The sequence below is a fragment of the Papilio machaon genome, chromosome 18 (assembly GCF_912999745.1).
Source record: "Papilio machaon chromosome 18, ilPapMach1.1, whole genome shotgun sequence".
NCBI lineage: Eukaryota > Metazoa > Arthropoda > Insecta > Lepidoptera > Papilionidae > Papilio > Papilio machaon.
In genome coordinates, this window is record NC_060003.1 from 3,016,780 (window position 1) to 3,034,003 (window position 17,224).

Consider the following 17,224-nt stretch of genomic DNA (forward strand, 5'->3'; position numbering starts at 1 on the left):
TAAAAAATTATAAAAAAAATACGACGATACAAATAAATAAGTCCTTTATTTATGTCGAAAATTCTTGGAGAAATTATTAGTACATATTTTACAATTTTTAACTCAAAAAATAAATTTTTAAACATTTCTACAAACACTTTACATAATATAATACATAAAAAAAAACAATAACATTTGTAAATTTTAACATTTTTTTTCTAAACCATATACAATTTACTATTTTTTGCTGTAACATATGCAATTTTCATATCACTTAGAAAAAAAACAGATGTCAAATGTCACACATATGAAACTGGTAATGTATATAATGTCTTACTTTAAAAAAAATCCAATAAATTTATAACTGCACATAGGAAAACAAGTTTTTTTTAAATTCAATGTTAATAATGTTGTAAATGTAGTCTTTCAAAAAATTCTTATCACTGATAACCTGGAATGTGAACAAGAATAATTAAGTGGGTACTTCATTTTTTTTTTCAGGAATCGTAAATTTACATAAATTTATTTCAAATATATTTTGATAAAATAACAAAAATATGTCTTTTCCTTTTTTTACAAACAACATATTTCAATTTAAATGTTTACATAGATGTGGAACATAATTAGTAACATTAGTAATAATGTTATAAATAAAATAATTTGGTATTTTAACACCAGAGTTTACCTTAAATTACACACCAAATGTTTTGAAGCAATTTGTGATAAATAGTAACTCTTAATACATTATAACCTAACATTTGAATCCCATCTTTGACTTGATTAGAATTCTATAAGCATTTTAATGCATAATAATTTGAATATTGCAAACTTTAAAAACATTATCATATTAAAAATATATATTCATTTTACGCGCAGAAAATCGATAAATATGTATATAACTTTTTTATATTTTTAGTAACAATGTGGGAATAAACATGCTGGTTTCTCCCCTTGTGGTAATACCCTAGTGTTACCCGCTTTTATTTTACCCTAAAATAACCCAATCATATCAGTAAGCAATTGCGCTATAGGTAATAAAACTTATTATAGTTAGCTCATGACAAATCGGCGCGTGAATTTCACGCGCCAAATTACTTTGAACTATGTATACCAAAGTTTAAACATGGAGACGATATTTTTTTTATCTTATCTCTTAAAAATAAAAATAAATGTAATTTGTGACATAGACTATCCAATAAGAATTGATAAATTATTGCACAGTTTATAACAGTCGGTGATTATTTCATGGCGAAAGATTGTATTGAATTATTCGGAAGCCATTGCGGAGATGACTTGATAATAAATTTTACATAAACAAATACAATGTATAAAAAAAAATACAGTCGAATTGATAACCTCCTTCTTTTTGAAGTCGGCTAAAAATGGATCAAATGCTATGAAAAATATAAAAATTGAGAAAATATCAAAACACTATATACTCTTGTTTTAAGGTGGCAAATAAACTATACAAATAAAGAAGATTTTTACGTGAGTTAAACTTAATTGTAAAAAATATTACCAGAAATTATAATGTTATTGAATCCTAGATATAGAAAGTATCCATTAATGGATAATTGCTATGGATTCCTAACAATTCAATAGTTTAGCATTATTAGTACACAAACGCCAATTGTTACGTTTTGCTTGGTCTTGTAAAGGTTTCGGGAGTGCTTGTAAATAGGACAGTAAATACCCATAGATGTAGGCCAATCTGTAAATACACAAATATACTCAAAACTTCATAACAAATTAAAAATATAAATAATAACATGATGTTAAAGGGAAGGGGGCAATTAAGGGTATAGGATTAACTACATCCTCCCCATTTTTGTTATAAATGTATCCAGTATATACAACAAATATGTATAAAACAATACAATACAAAAATTATTAAAGAGTACTAGAGGCTTATTAAAGAGAGAGAGTTTCGTATATTTAATACTAGCTTTTACCCGCGACTCCGTCCGCGCGGAATAAAAAATAGAAAACGGGGTAAAAAAATATCCTATGTCCGTCTCCTAGTTCTAAACTACCTACCCATCAATTTTCAGCTAAATCAGTTCGACCGATCTTGTTATAAATAGTGTAACTAACACAACTTTCTTTTATATACCTACTAGCTTTTTTACTCGCGACTCCGTCCGCGCGGTAAAAAAACATAAAAAATAGAAAACGGGGTAAAAATTATCCTATGTCCTATTCCTGGTTCTAAGCTACCTGCCCACCAATTTTCAGTCAAATCGATTCAGCCGTTCTTGAGTTATAAATGGTGTAACTAACACAACTTTCTTTTATATATATAGATAGATGATAAATTTTTAGAAAAAAAAAGATTCTTAAGAATGCCAAGAACTGAAAATCAAATCTACTAACTAAATCAAATTATTCTTACTTCTGTCCCTACATAAGTTAATTAATACTCACCATATAAAATATAATAAAAACCCTAAGTATAGGATATCGTCTGCTCATGAGTCCGATACGAAGAGACATCTTGGCGAGCGTGTCTGCGGGAGAGTAGCGCGCCCGAGACTCTTGTACTACAACACTGTGCAGCTGCGCCCGCGCACCTGACACTTCTGTTCTATACTTCGTCTGCAATATGACACCTCATATCATATCATAGATACCGATATTCTGACTAATTCAAATATATATAAACATCGAAAGTTTTCTTCTTCAACTATATAAATTCGCCGAAATAACGAAGCGATCCCTGCCCATCGACATGACGATGTTGAAATCGACGGAGGAAGCACACAAATATTTCCCCTTCCTATGTGTTCCTTACGTAAAATCTACATCTCCTTCCCATCCCTTTTGTTATATAAAAAGGTTAGGAAAGAAAAAAGAAATGATTCATTAGGACCACGAGAGATCCAACGATGTACGATGCAGGGAAATAACAAGTCGAACAAGAAATGTAGTAATGAACCCACAGTTCACCAAATCTAGTTAAATTTTGATAGGCATTTGCGAGAAAAAAATATGGGATTCTCAGTTACAAAGGACTTTACACATTCAAAGACTAAATCCAAAGAAGAGCAATTGAGAAAACAAGAATTTTATCACTAACTCTCTAAAATACATGGATATTATTGGTTCACCTGTAATTTATCCAACTGTATCCGGAGAGTATTATTATCCGCCAGTAGCGCTTCCACTTTTCCTTGCTTTTGCACCAACAACTGTGATAAATGTTGTACCCTTTCGCTATCCATTGCCGCCTGGACATATTAATACAATTACAATAAAACCAATATTTTCAGTACAAAATTCTATTTCAAATAGTGAAATATAAAAAAAAAGTTACCAGCTCATTGAATTAAATAAAAAAAAATATATGTTTTTCCTCTGGTGATACTCTTGCCATACGCTACTAGTTTCTATTCTATGCTTAATTGAAAAAGCGACCGAGCCAAAGTCGCGCTAGTGGAAATATGGTCTAAAACTGATCGGACAGGGCATAAAAAACAAGTTATATTATAATTGTATCGAATACCTGTGCTACATCATAGTCAGCTACGTTCAGCGAGCTGACGTCAGATGTTGGTGCACTCTGACTCTCCCTGATCTTATTCAGTTCTGATTCCTTGGCTTGTAATGACGCTCGTAGCTTGGCGATAGTCTGACCCATTTCTACGTGCATCGCCTTCAATTCCTACAAACATTAATATTATAATTATAATTAACTTATAATATTCATTATAATATACATTATATATTATATTATAATTTGACAGAAATAAGATCCATGCTGAGGTATAGACTGACGAGGACATCTGAACCGGTGGGCATAAGTGAATTACTTTCATTACATTACATTATGACAGCTCACTAGCGCCCCCCTGTCAGTCACGAGATTCCTTTTGTACTGTAATAGTCATGTCATTTTCTACTTTTATGTCATTGTCTATGTCTACGTAGGTTTTATATATTCTGACAGATCCAACAGCGATAGTAGCGCCTCTAACACCGGTTCAGATATCCTTTTTTGACTATAAAGCATCTCTTCAGAATCGGTCAAGTGGTTTAGTCTAGACCACTATTAACACACCTTCTCTAAGCTAACATATTCCATTTCAGCTCGCGTTCTCGCTGACCGTTCTTCCTTCAATGCATCTCGTAACGCAATAACAATCCTCTCAACCGCGGCATTCCGCGATACCATATCACCCATTGATGTTTTTATCCTTTCACTTTCTTCCTTCACTTTGGATATCTGTTCCGAGAAATCATCCCGCTCTTCTCTATAATACAAGAAATATACCCATTACTAAACATATACTAAAATCTCTCTTTTGTATATAAAACTATAAAAATATTTTAACTATCTGAAAGTGAAATAAACTTTTTAATATCACAAAATTTTTATTCATCAATAACTTAAATACTTACTTCAAAACTTTCATCTGTTCAATCAATTGTTTTGTATCTTCAGCCAGATTGGAACCTTCTCTTAATTTTTTAATTTCTTCATCTTTAGAGAAAAGCATACTCTTCACTCTCAATTTATAACTTTCCCAGTCTTTCTCTAATCTATGACACTCCGATGTTGATTTCTCTAGACTACTCTGTTGCTCACTAATTACACCTTGTGCATGTCTCAATTCGTTTTCCACCTTAGATATAGCTAATTCCTTTTTATTTAGTTCTTCATTTAGTATTTTATATCTGAAACATGAAATAAAAAAAATATACAGTCCAACCTGGATAAGCAAAAGATCAAGGGACCACAATATTTTTCATGTATAATAGAGGTTTCATGCTTATCCATGTTTAATTAGACATATACTGAAACAGATTAAAGTATAATACTTACTTCTCTTCCAACTGTCTATTTGCACTTCTGAGCTCAATCGCTTCTGCCTCTAATTCATGGTTATGCTCTTTATTCTTAACATCGGAGGTACTAAGATCTACAACCTTTTGTTTCAGTTGTTCTAGCTGTGATCTTAACATTTCATTATCTACCTTCAAATTACGAGCATCCAAACCTTCATTTGTTGGTGAACTTTTATAATGATTTAGGTCTGGAAAGTACAACGAAATTATGTAGCAAGCAATGTTTATTTTAAAAAACATAAACTCCAGATAATAAAGTACAGGAAGAAATAATAGAATGACTCTTTGGAAGGATATGTATATAAAATAATATTATGGTTGTATTTTAGTCCATTCATAAAATGTATAGCTCCAACCCATCTTTTGGCCAAAAGTAAATCCTACAAGAGTGTGGTTTACAAACTGCACCTTCTATTTTAGTGATAATACTAACCATCTTCAGTTTTCCGTAACCTATCCATCAGGTCTGAAAGTTCTCTGTTCATAACATTTATTTCGTTTTTCAACATTGCATTTTCCACCTCAAGATTTTCCAGTTTATATACATTATCCATGTGCAATGAACTTACATCACCCGAAAATGTATTCCCTTAAAAAAAATAATTTATTATGTGTCTAAAATGAAAAAAATGTTATTTTTACAACATTTTAAAAAAATCATTTAGCAAATTGTCAATTGTGAAGCAATAACAATTCTAAATATACTTTGAATTTTCTTACAAAGAATCATTTTAAGTTTAAAAATTTTATTTGTCATCATAAAATAAAATAATTAGTAAAAATTCCTACTTCTTCTTCGTACTCCATATTGATCCATACCCCAATCAGTAGGTTTGTTTTCAATTCCACAAAATATAGGAGAAATAGGCGATGAATTCACCAAATTTGGTGTTCTTACAGGAGATTTCATTTTCACCCGTTCTTGTGTTTTGTTGTCACCTATATATGCATTAGGTATAACTTTTCTTTTTTTTATAGGGGATGGAGAACGATCTTTTTCGAAATGTATCTTTTTAGGCGCCCAAAGTGGTGGACGTTTATTCTGAGTCCTTGAGTTATCTGTATGAGAGACATTGTCATATTTTTTAGTTTTTATTGCATTATGACTTCGTAATGCCGCACCAGTCTGTTCATCGATATTGTTGAGGAGAGTTTCTGCCTTGCCGGCAAGTTCCGTGAACCATGACATCGATAATGTTTATTTTGATCCTACAGTCAGTAAAGTTATATTATAAACATATTAAAATATATTTTTATAGATTGTAACTAATATGAGAGATATGTTCCCTTCCTGACTGTGCAAACCTTATTAAACGTGATATGAGATTTATTGAAACTTTCTTGCATAATTTAGGAAAATACTGAAATCATCACTCCAAAAAATTTGTATTCCGTCTTGGTTATTTGACATTGACAAATTCATAGAAAATGACACTGACACGTAAACGTAAACAGACTTATTTACAAAAAAAAACAAAGTTACATGTCGAAGGTTTTGGCATCAAAACATTCTGCAACGTTTCCAAGATTAATAGCTTCATGTATTTGGCGGCCTTAATTACAACTTATAGCATTATTTAACTAGGTTTAATTTAATGACCTAAAGAAATTTGAACTGTCTCCGTTCTTAACATTTTGAAACATAACTATTTCTTGAGTATAATCTACACCGATCGTTTTGATAAATTGACAACTATCTTGACACTAAAATTGATAATTGTCTTCAAATGTCAAAATATAGTGTTATTTTCTGTTTCTTTAGATATAACTGATAAGCGCATAAATAAGACATAATAATTGCTTAATTGTATTATGTAGTTTTGATATCAATGTAATTCTTGATTATAATCATTATTAAATAAGAAAGGAAAATAAATTCAAGATGGACTTCGAAAGCCCTGATGTGGAAAAAGACTTTCCTGGATTGTACGCATCTGAAACTGGGCGGAAAAGTAACGAAAGTGACTGTATGTAAAAATTAATCATTTGGTTCATGTATAGTTCCATTATTATCTTAAAAATAACATAATACTAATAAGACCTAAGTTCTGTCATTGTGCACTGCGGAATAAAATAACATTCTGTTTATGTTAAATGTGATAATTATATATTTTTAGTTAGTGACGGAGCTGACCATGAAAAGCCAAGTAAAAAAGATTTACTAGGGAGACGTAAAGATAAAAAGGAATCTAAGAAAGATAGGGGATATGCTGCCTTGGAAGGTGAAAGTTCCCCGGAAGAAGACACTGATACTAAGTGAGTATGTTTGTGTAGTGATGTTTTAATAAATTATACTACGTTTATAACTGTCTTATCATTACAATTATGGCATAGGAGCAATTAAATTCTCTTGCAAAAAGCAAACAGCATTGTTATTAAAAAGAAATATAGTTATAAAATTGGTAAACTCCACCAACATCTGTTGCATGAATTGATCTGCTCGCCCGGTGAAATACCACAACCACATAGAAGACAGGCTAATTTTAGTCCCCTTAGGAAGTATATTTGCCATAGGTAATGTATAGGGGATATATCCTTTTTCTGTGCATCCTTTCCTCTGTCAATTAAAAGTAGGCAACACATTTTCAATTGCAGATATCTATGGACTCAAGTCGGTATTCAGGTTGCCGCTTGCTTTCCACTTTATGATATAAAAAAATAAAATTGTAAATATTCTAGATACCCTTTTGGATAAAAGAAAACCGTGCGTTTGAACGTCCGTAAAACTTCTTACGTCCACTTAGTTGTATCTAATTTGGTAATATGTCAAAATATTTAAATCACTAAATTGCTTTTAGAAGTCCGTCGAAATCGAAAAAAACGAAATCATTCAAGTTTCCTTCTAAAAATAAAGAGAAGCGCGAAAAATCACGCGATAAAGAAAAGACTGTAGAAGAGACCATCAAACATAAAGATTACAACGAAAAAGAAAAGAAAAAGGAGAAAGAAAGAGAAAAGGAGCGCGAAAAGGAGAAAAAAGAAAAAGAAAAACGTGAAAAGTTGAAGGAAAAAGATAAAGTTTGTATATCTGCTGCTTTTTCTAATTTATTTCGTTTTACTATTACTAAATCCATAAACACTCTAACTACCCTGATTTTAAGTGATTTTACATTCAAAGTTAATGAAGTCACAATACCCACCAACATTGCTTATTGGATTAAATTAAAGTTAGAATACAATAAGAATAATAAATAGGATTATCGCCTTAAATGAACTCTGCGAGTCAGACACTTTTTCTTTGTATTTCAGACAATTGATTACCATAAATTCATAACTTTTATTACTATAAAAAATATTTATCATGTTAAAAGTAATTTTTTCGTAGCAATGAATTGTTGTATTTTGTACAGGTTCGTTAGTTTGTTTTGGTTTGTTTAGTTATTAATATTGTTGAATACATAATTATTCACTCTTAAATCACCTGTCATAGCATTATCAACACAAAGTATGAGGATCTCTTTGAACTTAACATGCTCAAATGATACGTATTTTTTTAAAATTAGCTGTCGCCCGCGACTCCGTCCGCGCGGAATAAAAAAAAATGCACACAAGATAAAAAAGTTCCTATGTCCGTCTCCTAGTTCTAAGCTACCTCCCCATCAATTTTTAGCTAAATCAGTTTGACCGATCTTGAGTTATAAATAGTGTAACTAACACGACTTTCTTTTATATATATAGACTAGCTGTCGCCCGCGACTCCGTCCGCACAAAATTAAAGAAAAAAATGAGTAGCCTAGTGAGTAGCGTGTTCTTCCAGACTATGTTCTACGTCTGTGCCAAATTTCAACAAGATCTGTTCAGCCGTTCCTGAAATACCTTCAAACAAAATTCCGTCCATCCATCTAAACATTCGCATTTATAATATTAGTAAGATGTTACTAGTATTTTATACATGTGACATTTTGTATATTTATGTATGTACCTAGTATTTACACATAATATAGAAATTTGTTTTATAAATCACGAACACGTAATCACCATGTTATTATTTAAATATTTATGTAAGCCATTGTCTGTAACTGAATTACTAATTCACTGATTCAATTAGTGTGACTTTAAATTGTTATATTTTGTAGGCAATTGTTTTCACTGGCTTGGAAAATTAGATGCAACAAAACTGCATCAAATATAATTACAAAAATACTGTGTTGAATGACGTCACTAAAGGTCACAATCGTCTGCTTGTTGGCTACTTAAATAAAAAAAATTATTAATAATATAATAGCTTATCACCAATCGTCATATAGCATAATACTTGTTTGAGTTAGTGTTGCTTATTTCTAACAGAATATAATTATAATTTATTTTTTTTTCATCGAACTTATAATGTCGGATATACCAAGGTGATAAAGAACATTCGCGAATTTTGCTATATCAAACATTTTTGCTACTAAATTCCAGATAAATACTACGACTATGTCACATATTAGAGATCATTAACATAATTGTATGTCATGTTTAAATATTTCATATTTAAGCGTATATAAAAAAAATCACGGTTCAAAGAGTTTCTCATGTCTTATGCATAAATTCGCTAAGTTGTTAGCCAGTAACAACCGCGACCTTGGTGTCTAACACTACACAAAGAGCGCTCATTCAGTTGCCTTTTGAAACTGCGACATGCATCACCTACGCAACGTTTTTACGAAGGTGCTATTTTATATTATCACGTGAACGCTATCAATTTCAATAATAATTATTTTTATAATCCTGTCACATACATTTCTTATCTATACTATATTTTTTTATCAGAAGTTTACGGCCAGTATCATTAATCGATAATTTTTTTAGTGCCATAAGGAAAACAAAACAATATTTTTGTTGACAAATCTATTTATCGATACAATGTTCAACAGGAAAAAGAAGAAAAAGCGAAGTTTAAATTAGAATCGAAAGAGAAACTCAAAGATGATAAGAAAGATAAAGTGAAAGATAAAGAAAAGGAAAAGGTGAAAGAAAAGGAAAAGGAGAAAGTGAAGGAAAAAGATAAAGACAAGAAGGATAAAAAGTTAACTAAAGTGCCCTCGACTGTGACTTCAGGAGTGCCATTCGAAGAGATTTTTACTTTAGGGGGTAAGTTAATTTAAAACTTCAATTACTATATGCCATCAACGTATTATCAGCCGTTTATAGGTATAAATTATTATGTATATTTTATAACACCCACCTTAGTTATTGTTAAACATAATTATATGTTTTTTTTTCAAAAATCTTCACTGTCGAGTTAAATCTGTTTAGTAATGGCACCAACAGATTTCCTGCCAACGAATCTTCGAATTTCATTTTACGTTGAAGCTAAAATGGCCATACAACCAACTTGAAATTAAATCGCTCGCCGATATTTAGTGTGCTTAAGCCCTTATAGTTTTTCGGGTCAGGGATCATCAATTATCAACTGATTTCTCGCTCTAATAAACTGAATTTGTTTTGTTATCATTTACGCCACCTATCGATTGTAATTTTAAATTGTTTAGATATAAATTTCAGGAGAAGGCCAGATGTTGTGAAATATTAAACTTTGTAGTCTGTTTTGCTTGTGTTACATTAAACGGCGTATCGGATTTGCTTGTTTCAAACTATGAGCATGGGACCACTTTACTCCTCATCATTGGAGGACAATTGTTCTGAGTTGTGTTTATAACTCAGTTTAAAACAAACTAGCTGTCGCACGCGAATCCCAATCGGAGTTCAAAAAAACTTAATAAGAAGCCTATGTGTCCTTCCAGACTATATTCTACATTTGTGACAAATTTCGTCTAGATCCGTTGAGCCGTTTTGGCCATACCTTCTAACAAACATCTGTACATCTAAACTTTCATATTTTAGTATTAGTAAGATTTCGCCAGTGAAACAAATATTCATATCTATTAAAAAATTTATATAACAATACGGAGATGTTCAAACGTGTAAATGCAATTCAAATGTGGCAGAACCTTGTTAATTGAAAGTCGGCGAAATTAAATACAAATTAATGATCTTTTGTATTACTTTAAAAAGGCCCAGAGAATATACAGAAGGTATTATTTAATAGCGCTTAATTTGCGTCATTTTATGAGATTAAAATGTTCAAAAAGGATAACCAAGTGGATATAATAAGTTTGAAGATTACTTTGTTGTTACTTACGTGTGAGAGCCTTCGTAACGTAACGCTCTTTTGAAAGCATATCGTCATCCTTCTCATTTTGTCTCTCTAAATGTTTTATTCAAGTGTTAGGCAGCGGAATTTAATGGTAAGATGACATATGCAATGAATTTGTGCAATCAAGTAGGCACTACAGTAAATGAGGCCATTGTCATGTATCTTTAACCATGTAATGCTTTCCACAAATGGTAATGCGTGGGGTGCCAGGATATTACAAAACGAAAAATCACTTATTTTTGTCCACCATTCAAGGTACATAAGAGTCGAACAAAATATTAGTTTACTCTCAATAATCTTTGCACATTGCTTCTTTTTTTTATTTATTTTTTTGAATAAAGGTCATGATACAACTGCCTTAAATTTTATATTTCTTATTAAAATCTTAGGGTACTTCCCCTGCTATACACCTTTCTGTCTTACACACATAAGTGTTTCTTAATATATTGTAGCTGGCAATTTCTACCAAGACACAATCTTTGTGACAATTAAAAAACAAGTATTTTATCTATATGTCCACAAAATAAAGCATCACCAGTTCAAGGCGATACAGACAGATAACACTATGGTTTCGTAACGTAACGCTGCATATCACTGCGCTCTCTATATTAAAAAGTGAACATGAATCCTTTTATAAATGGCTTTCATATTGATGGTAAGTTTAAGTAAGAGGTTAATTTTTTTTTTATTCAAAAGTACAACTTACAATAGAATTTTTATTCCAAATTCGTACAAGTCTGTGTTTAAAAGCGAAAGTAAACAATAATCTCGAATATTCTTGCAACTTTCTCGAATTTATAAGTTTTAAATTATGCTAATAAACTTGTGAAAGTAAGGATTACACCTCAGTTTAGAAGGTTTTACAGATAAATTTTGTGCCAATCGACAAAACACAAACAACAACGACAAAACACAAAACAATTATTACAAAAAATAATATAATAATAATTACAAAAATTTTATAAAAATAACGCCGAAATGTGACTTTAAAAAGATATTTTAATATTAAATACAAAAATCTATTAACAAACGTTTAAACAAATACATAAAGCATACATAATAATTATATTTGTCCTGTGAATAACAATATAATATTATCCAAAAATTAGGTTTGCGATATCTTACTTGTTTTGCTCGTCATTATGACGTAATTCGGATTAAAACCTGAGCATTACAAATCTTCAAAAAAACCGTTTAATGCATGTAACACACAGACGCGAAAGGTACCCCGAACTCAAAGGAAGCTTAAATCACAGTAAAGCGAAAATAAAACGCAGAGTTTGGCCCATAACAAACTTTGTAATAATGATTTGATTTCTATTCGATTTTTTTTCTGTTATGATAAGTTTACACTGCCGAAATACAGGGAGAACATATTGTTATACCGCTCATTTTTGGACTCCCGGTTACATACACAAATATACATATTACATACTTATAATTATTTAATTTTTGTTTACACACATCAAACATAATTTTTTTTACGAAGCGTCGATTATTAAGGTCCAAATGAATATTTCAAAAATAGTTTATCGATCGTCTACCAGTACTTAAAATATTTTAGAGCTAATGTTATCAACAGACGACCAATTCAAGGTCACACAGCCAATTATTTTTTAATACTAATTAGTTATTTATTTACTTTTTTAGTTGCGCTGCCTATATTCGGAGTGCCACTTCAGCAGTCTGTGGAACGTTCCAGATGTCACGACGATACACTGCTGCCCTTAGTAGTTCGAGATAGCATTGACTTTCTACAGGTAAAGTATGGTTATATTCGGTTGGATTTAACTCATTTTTAACCGGCTTCCAAAATAGTATGACGTCGTCTGTATGTTTTTGCTCGCAAAGCATTGAGTTTAATTTCAACTCTATAATAAACATGTAAATGATTTAATTTGTAATAAAATCTAAATTCGTCTGGTTTTTTGTAGAATCTGTTTATTCTGTCATAAAATTAAATGTAAACAAGTCGTAAACTGAAACATTTATTCGTATTTATAGTTTGATAAATTCTATCCATTTTATAACTTTTAATATTTCACACAATCACACGGGACACACAGTGGAAAAGGGTTCTTACAATCACAGTCAAGTGTCGTTTGCTTACTTTGCATAGATTTTTCATATTACAAACACAAAAACACTTCTTTAGTTATTATTTCACGACTTACCGTTGGTTTCTGAGACTAAAATATCCGTATAAAACATTCGTGATCCCCTATCATTATCTTTTAAACGGAGATTTTGGTCTCGGAAACTAGCGTCGTCAAAGAGAATGAAAGGGATAATGATATTTATAACTAAAAGTCGCGGCAGTGGAGTTCTTTGGTAATACAGGTGTGACAGCAAATAAATTTCGACCTTACGTATACAGGCGCATGGTCTGAAATCGAATCAGATCTACCGCGCTGATCCGGACAAGATCAAGCTGCAGCAGCTGCGCCGGCTGTTCACAGACCGCGGCCCAACATTCCCCTACCACTGGGATGTGCCTGTCGCCTGCGCTATGCTTAAAACTTTCATCAGGTAATACTACATCAGACTAACAGAGAGTGCACGTTGAAGAAATTTACAAAAACATGTCGTCCTCTCTATCATTTACTTTGAAAATTTAGAGATAACAATATGTTTTGTACAAGTGTTTCGACATTTGAAACTTCAAAAATGTTGTACTAATACATTCTTGTAAAACATTTTATACTAGTTGTCGCCCGTGACTCCGTGCGCACGGAATTTAAAAAACGTACTAAGTAACATGTGTGTTCTTACTGTTCTTCCATACTATGTTCTACATCTGTGCCAAATTTCATCAAGATCTGTTGAACCGTTTCAGAGATACCTTCAAACTAACATCCATCCATCCATTTAAACATTCGCATCTATAATTTTAGTAAGATTTTGTACGAAACAAATTAACTGCGGGATAAAAAAATAAATAAAGTGAAGTATTTTGTGTCAGATTATACACTTAATAGTTAATGCATAAATATACTAAACAAGTTTTATTACGTCTTAATAAAGTTAAATGTGGGCGTTTGTGTAGGAATGACAAAGCTGATCTATTATGTATACAAATACCAATTGCATAAGCATATAGTAATTTATGTTTAAAATTATAAATACAAACACAAGTTAGTACAAAATGCATCTTTTTATTTTTAACTAGCCGTTGTCCACAACTTCGTCCGCGCGGAATACACAGGGATAGTGTAACTTCGCAATAGTGAAAGATTTCAAATCCTGGCTTCTCGCCTATCTATCGTTATCTAGGTTCGATTGTATAACTTGCTTGTTCCAGCGAGCTTCCAGATTCGATACTCACACAAGAGCTTCACGGCCAGTTCGAGCAAGCGACGGCGATAGCGGAGCCGCAGCGCGAGGCCAGCATGGTCGCCCTGGTCGCCAAGCTGCCCGCCTGCAACCACAACCTGCTGGCCTGGCTCATGCGACACTTCGCTACTGTTGTCGCTAATGAACAGGTATTGTATTTTTAAAACATCTTGATGACTCGGAACATCGCACGAGTCGCTGCAGAACACAATTCTAGGTATAGCACTATGCGGGGAGAGAGCACTGCGCACCTCAAGGTCAGCCAACAACAAAACGGTAAGTCTGTTATAAAAAATACTCTGTTACAAATAAATGATTGAACATTGTAAAAAACATGATCTATACATATTAATAAAATTGGATTGTCTGTTACATACAGAAAAAAAAACATATTTCCAAACTAGTACGACTTGGCCGTGCATAAAATAACGTAGATTTCACGGCCCGGTCAGGCGAAGAACACCGCGGGATTTAGTGGGTAGTCCGGCCTAAACTACTACTACTACGGCTTAAACTACTACTACTGAGACGGCCTAAACTACTACTTTTACTACGGCCTAAACTACTACTACTTAAGGTCCTCCAAGAAGTGAGCATATATCTTTCTCAAAGGCCGGCAACGCATCTGCAGTTCCTCTAGTGTTATGGATGTCCATGGACGTCGATGATCACCTCGGTGTTTCTGCCGCTCGTTTGCCACCTTCTCTTATAAAAAAAATCATACAAGTACTTGCGTTGTTGATGACGAAAAAACATTTTTTTTAATTCTTGTCTGTCTGTACGCAAAGCTGCGTTTGTTCCGAGTAATCTCTGGAACGGCTGGACTGATTTTGACGGGAAGGTAGCTGATGCACTCGGGTATATTATAGGTTATTTTTTTTTATTCTGCACCGACGAAGTCTAGGGCAACCGCTAGTAATAACAAAATAACGTTTTGTTTGCAGGTGAATCAAACGAACATTCAAACGATCACAAATTTCATGGGCCCAGCGCTCAACATGTCTCAAAACTTGCTCACATACCTCGTTGCTAAAGCGGACAAACTCTTCCCTGATGTCCGCCTGGAAAAGTAAGCCATTAATATAAAGACTTCGATTATTCCTATTAAAGCACAATTCTATTTTTTGCACAATATATAGAATTTTTTTTTATTTAATTGATGTAAAATTTCATCTTGATATAATGACTTAGTGAAATATTAAATGACTTGACTTGACTTTGCAGTGTTGAGTTATTCTTCCCCGAATTTATTGCATAATTACAGTTATATTTGTCAGTCTTTCTTTGTCTGTAGGTAACTATTTGTTTCTAGATATGTACCTCCGTTGTTATCAATGCCGGCGGATTTCCCGGAGTGCGGCGAGGTGATGAGATGTGAGCTGCGCAAACAGGAGTCGCTGCTGAGTCAGATACATGCGGAGATGCACGCCGGCTTCATCACACCAGCGCGCGACCAGCGGCTCTGGGAGGCGCAGAGGATCGTTACACAGCTCAAGGTCACACTTGTTATATCATTCATTAATACGTACTCAGTACGCATACTATACGCACTTAGTATAGTTTCTTCCAATATAGATTTACTAGCTAGAAAATAAAATAAAAACTTAATTAGTAACCTATGTGTTCTTCCAAACTATGTTCTACATCTATGCCAAATTTCGTCGAGATCGTCGAGAGCGGCCGTTTTGGAGATTCCTTCAAACAAACATCCATACATTCATCTAAACATTCGCATTTATAATATTAGTAAGATAGCACCCGAGGATAGTAGAACTTCTCAACAGTAAAATAATTTTTCAAATTGATGCAGTTGTTTCGGAGCCTATGCAATGCTAACAAATAAAAAAAAACTATCCTTAGAATATTAATATAGATAGATACTACGTTTATTTTTTTATTTATTACATGAAGGTTTTTCAAATAATTAATTTGCCATATATTTTTAATTACAGAGGAAACTTCGATCAGTTCAGAAATCGGTGGAACCGAACGCGTTACCGCAACAACCTTCAATTGAGGACAAACCGCCTGAAGAAGAGCCCATCAAAGAAACACAGACGAACGAAACAGTCACGCAAGCAGACGTAGAAACGATCAAAACACCTTCCACTGACACTTTTCAAGACATAAAAGAATCTCCAAACGTACCTGATCCTACATTCCCAGTTGAATTCGAAGATAATTTCAATTTCCAAACTACTGAAATCAAAGAAACACCAGAAGAAGAACCACAACCACCAGCGGAACCTGTTAAAGAGAAACCAAAACTAACAGAAAAAGAATTAAAAGTGTTAAGATTAGAGTTAGAGAATGCTGAGTATCTACAATTGAAATCACTTTTACAGGCGAAGATTAATTCAGAACAATTCGAAATAGTGAAACTAAGAAGTCACGTGGCGATAAAGAACAAACAAGAAGGTAACGTGCAGACGAATAAAGAACCTAAAGAGAGTTACACAGCAGATGAACAAGAGTTAAGACAGAAGCTAATAAAAGAGAACGCGATGTTAGAACAGAAGAGACTGAGTTTGGTGAACCAAATATTCCAAGAGAGGGTCGCTTGCGTACAACTCAAGATTGAATTGGCGATGAACGAGATCCTCTCTAAATCGTAGTTATAATAAGATGTACAATTTTTATTTATTTACATAATTAATAAGTTATATTTATAATTTAATCAGTGCATTTTAGATTTAAATATATATTTTTTCGTTATCTTTGTTTCCTTTTATTTGATCTCATTAGTTTCTTCTTTTTTTTCTTGTTACATTAATAAAAACTATATTAACGCTGTATGTTATCAATATAATATGATAAAGCCAGCAGGATTTTTATTTGAATCTTGCCTTAATATCTTCATTGCTATTTCAAAGCTATCTTCCACATACGGTCTTTAGTAACACAACGGCAGCACTTACCTCTATTAAA

The 17,224-nt window shown here is 32.5% G+C and overlaps 2 protein-coding genes across 4 annotated transcripts; one reads left to right on the forward strand and one right to left on the reverse strand.

Annotated features, from left to right (window-relative positions):
- Positions 1–1,436: 1,436 nt before the first annotated feature.
- On the reverse strand, positions 1,437–6,233 carry LOC106709763 (golgin subfamily A member 5). 2 transcript variants are annotated; one of them, XM_014501637.2, is made up of 10 exons: positions 6,130–6,233; positions 5,614–6,033; positions 5,258–5,413; positions 4,802–5,012; positions 4,378–4,653; positions 4,037–4,229; positions 3,482–3,640; positions 3,087–3,206; positions 2,404–2,574; positions 1,437–1,690 (listed from the first exon to the last, which is right to left on the reverse strand). In XM_014501637.2, exons 2-10 carry the CDS (start codon positions 6,011–6,013, stop codon positions 1,613–1,615), a joined length of 1,764 nt encoding a protein of 587 aa, XP_014357123.2. In that variant the 5' UTR covers positions 6,014–6,033; positions 6,130–6,233; the 3' UTR covers positions 1,437–1,612. The 2 variants fall into 2 exon arrangements, with proteins under 2 accessions (XP_014357123.2, XP_045538140.1); XM_045682184.1 differs by having other exon boundaries at positions 6,121–6,233.
- Positions 6,234–6,560: 327 nt separating this feature from the next.
- Positions 6,561–16,932, forward strand: LOC106709793 (ralA-binding protein 1). 2 transcript variants are annotated; one of them, XM_014501671.2, is made up of 10 exons: positions 6,561–6,791; positions 6,942–7,080; positions 7,623–7,842; positions 9,681–9,897; positions 12,614–12,723; positions 13,341–13,492; positions 14,265–14,445; positions 15,241–15,365; positions 15,609–15,792; positions 16,249–16,932. In XM_014501671.2, exons 1-10 carry the CDS (start codon positions 6,707–6,709, stop codon positions 16,909–16,911), a joined length of 2,076 nt encoding a protein of 691 aa, XP_014357157.2. In that variant the 5' UTR covers positions 6,561–6,706; the 3' UTR covers positions 16,912–16,932. The 2 variants fall into 2 exon arrangements, with proteins under 2 accessions (XP_014357157.2, XP_014357156.2); XM_014501670.2 differs by lacking the exons at positions 6,561–6,791; positions 6,942–7,080; positions 7,623–7,842 and adding an exon at positions 9,336–9,474 and having other exon boundaries at positions 16,249–16,930.
- Positions 16,933–17,224: the final 292 nt, after the last annotated feature.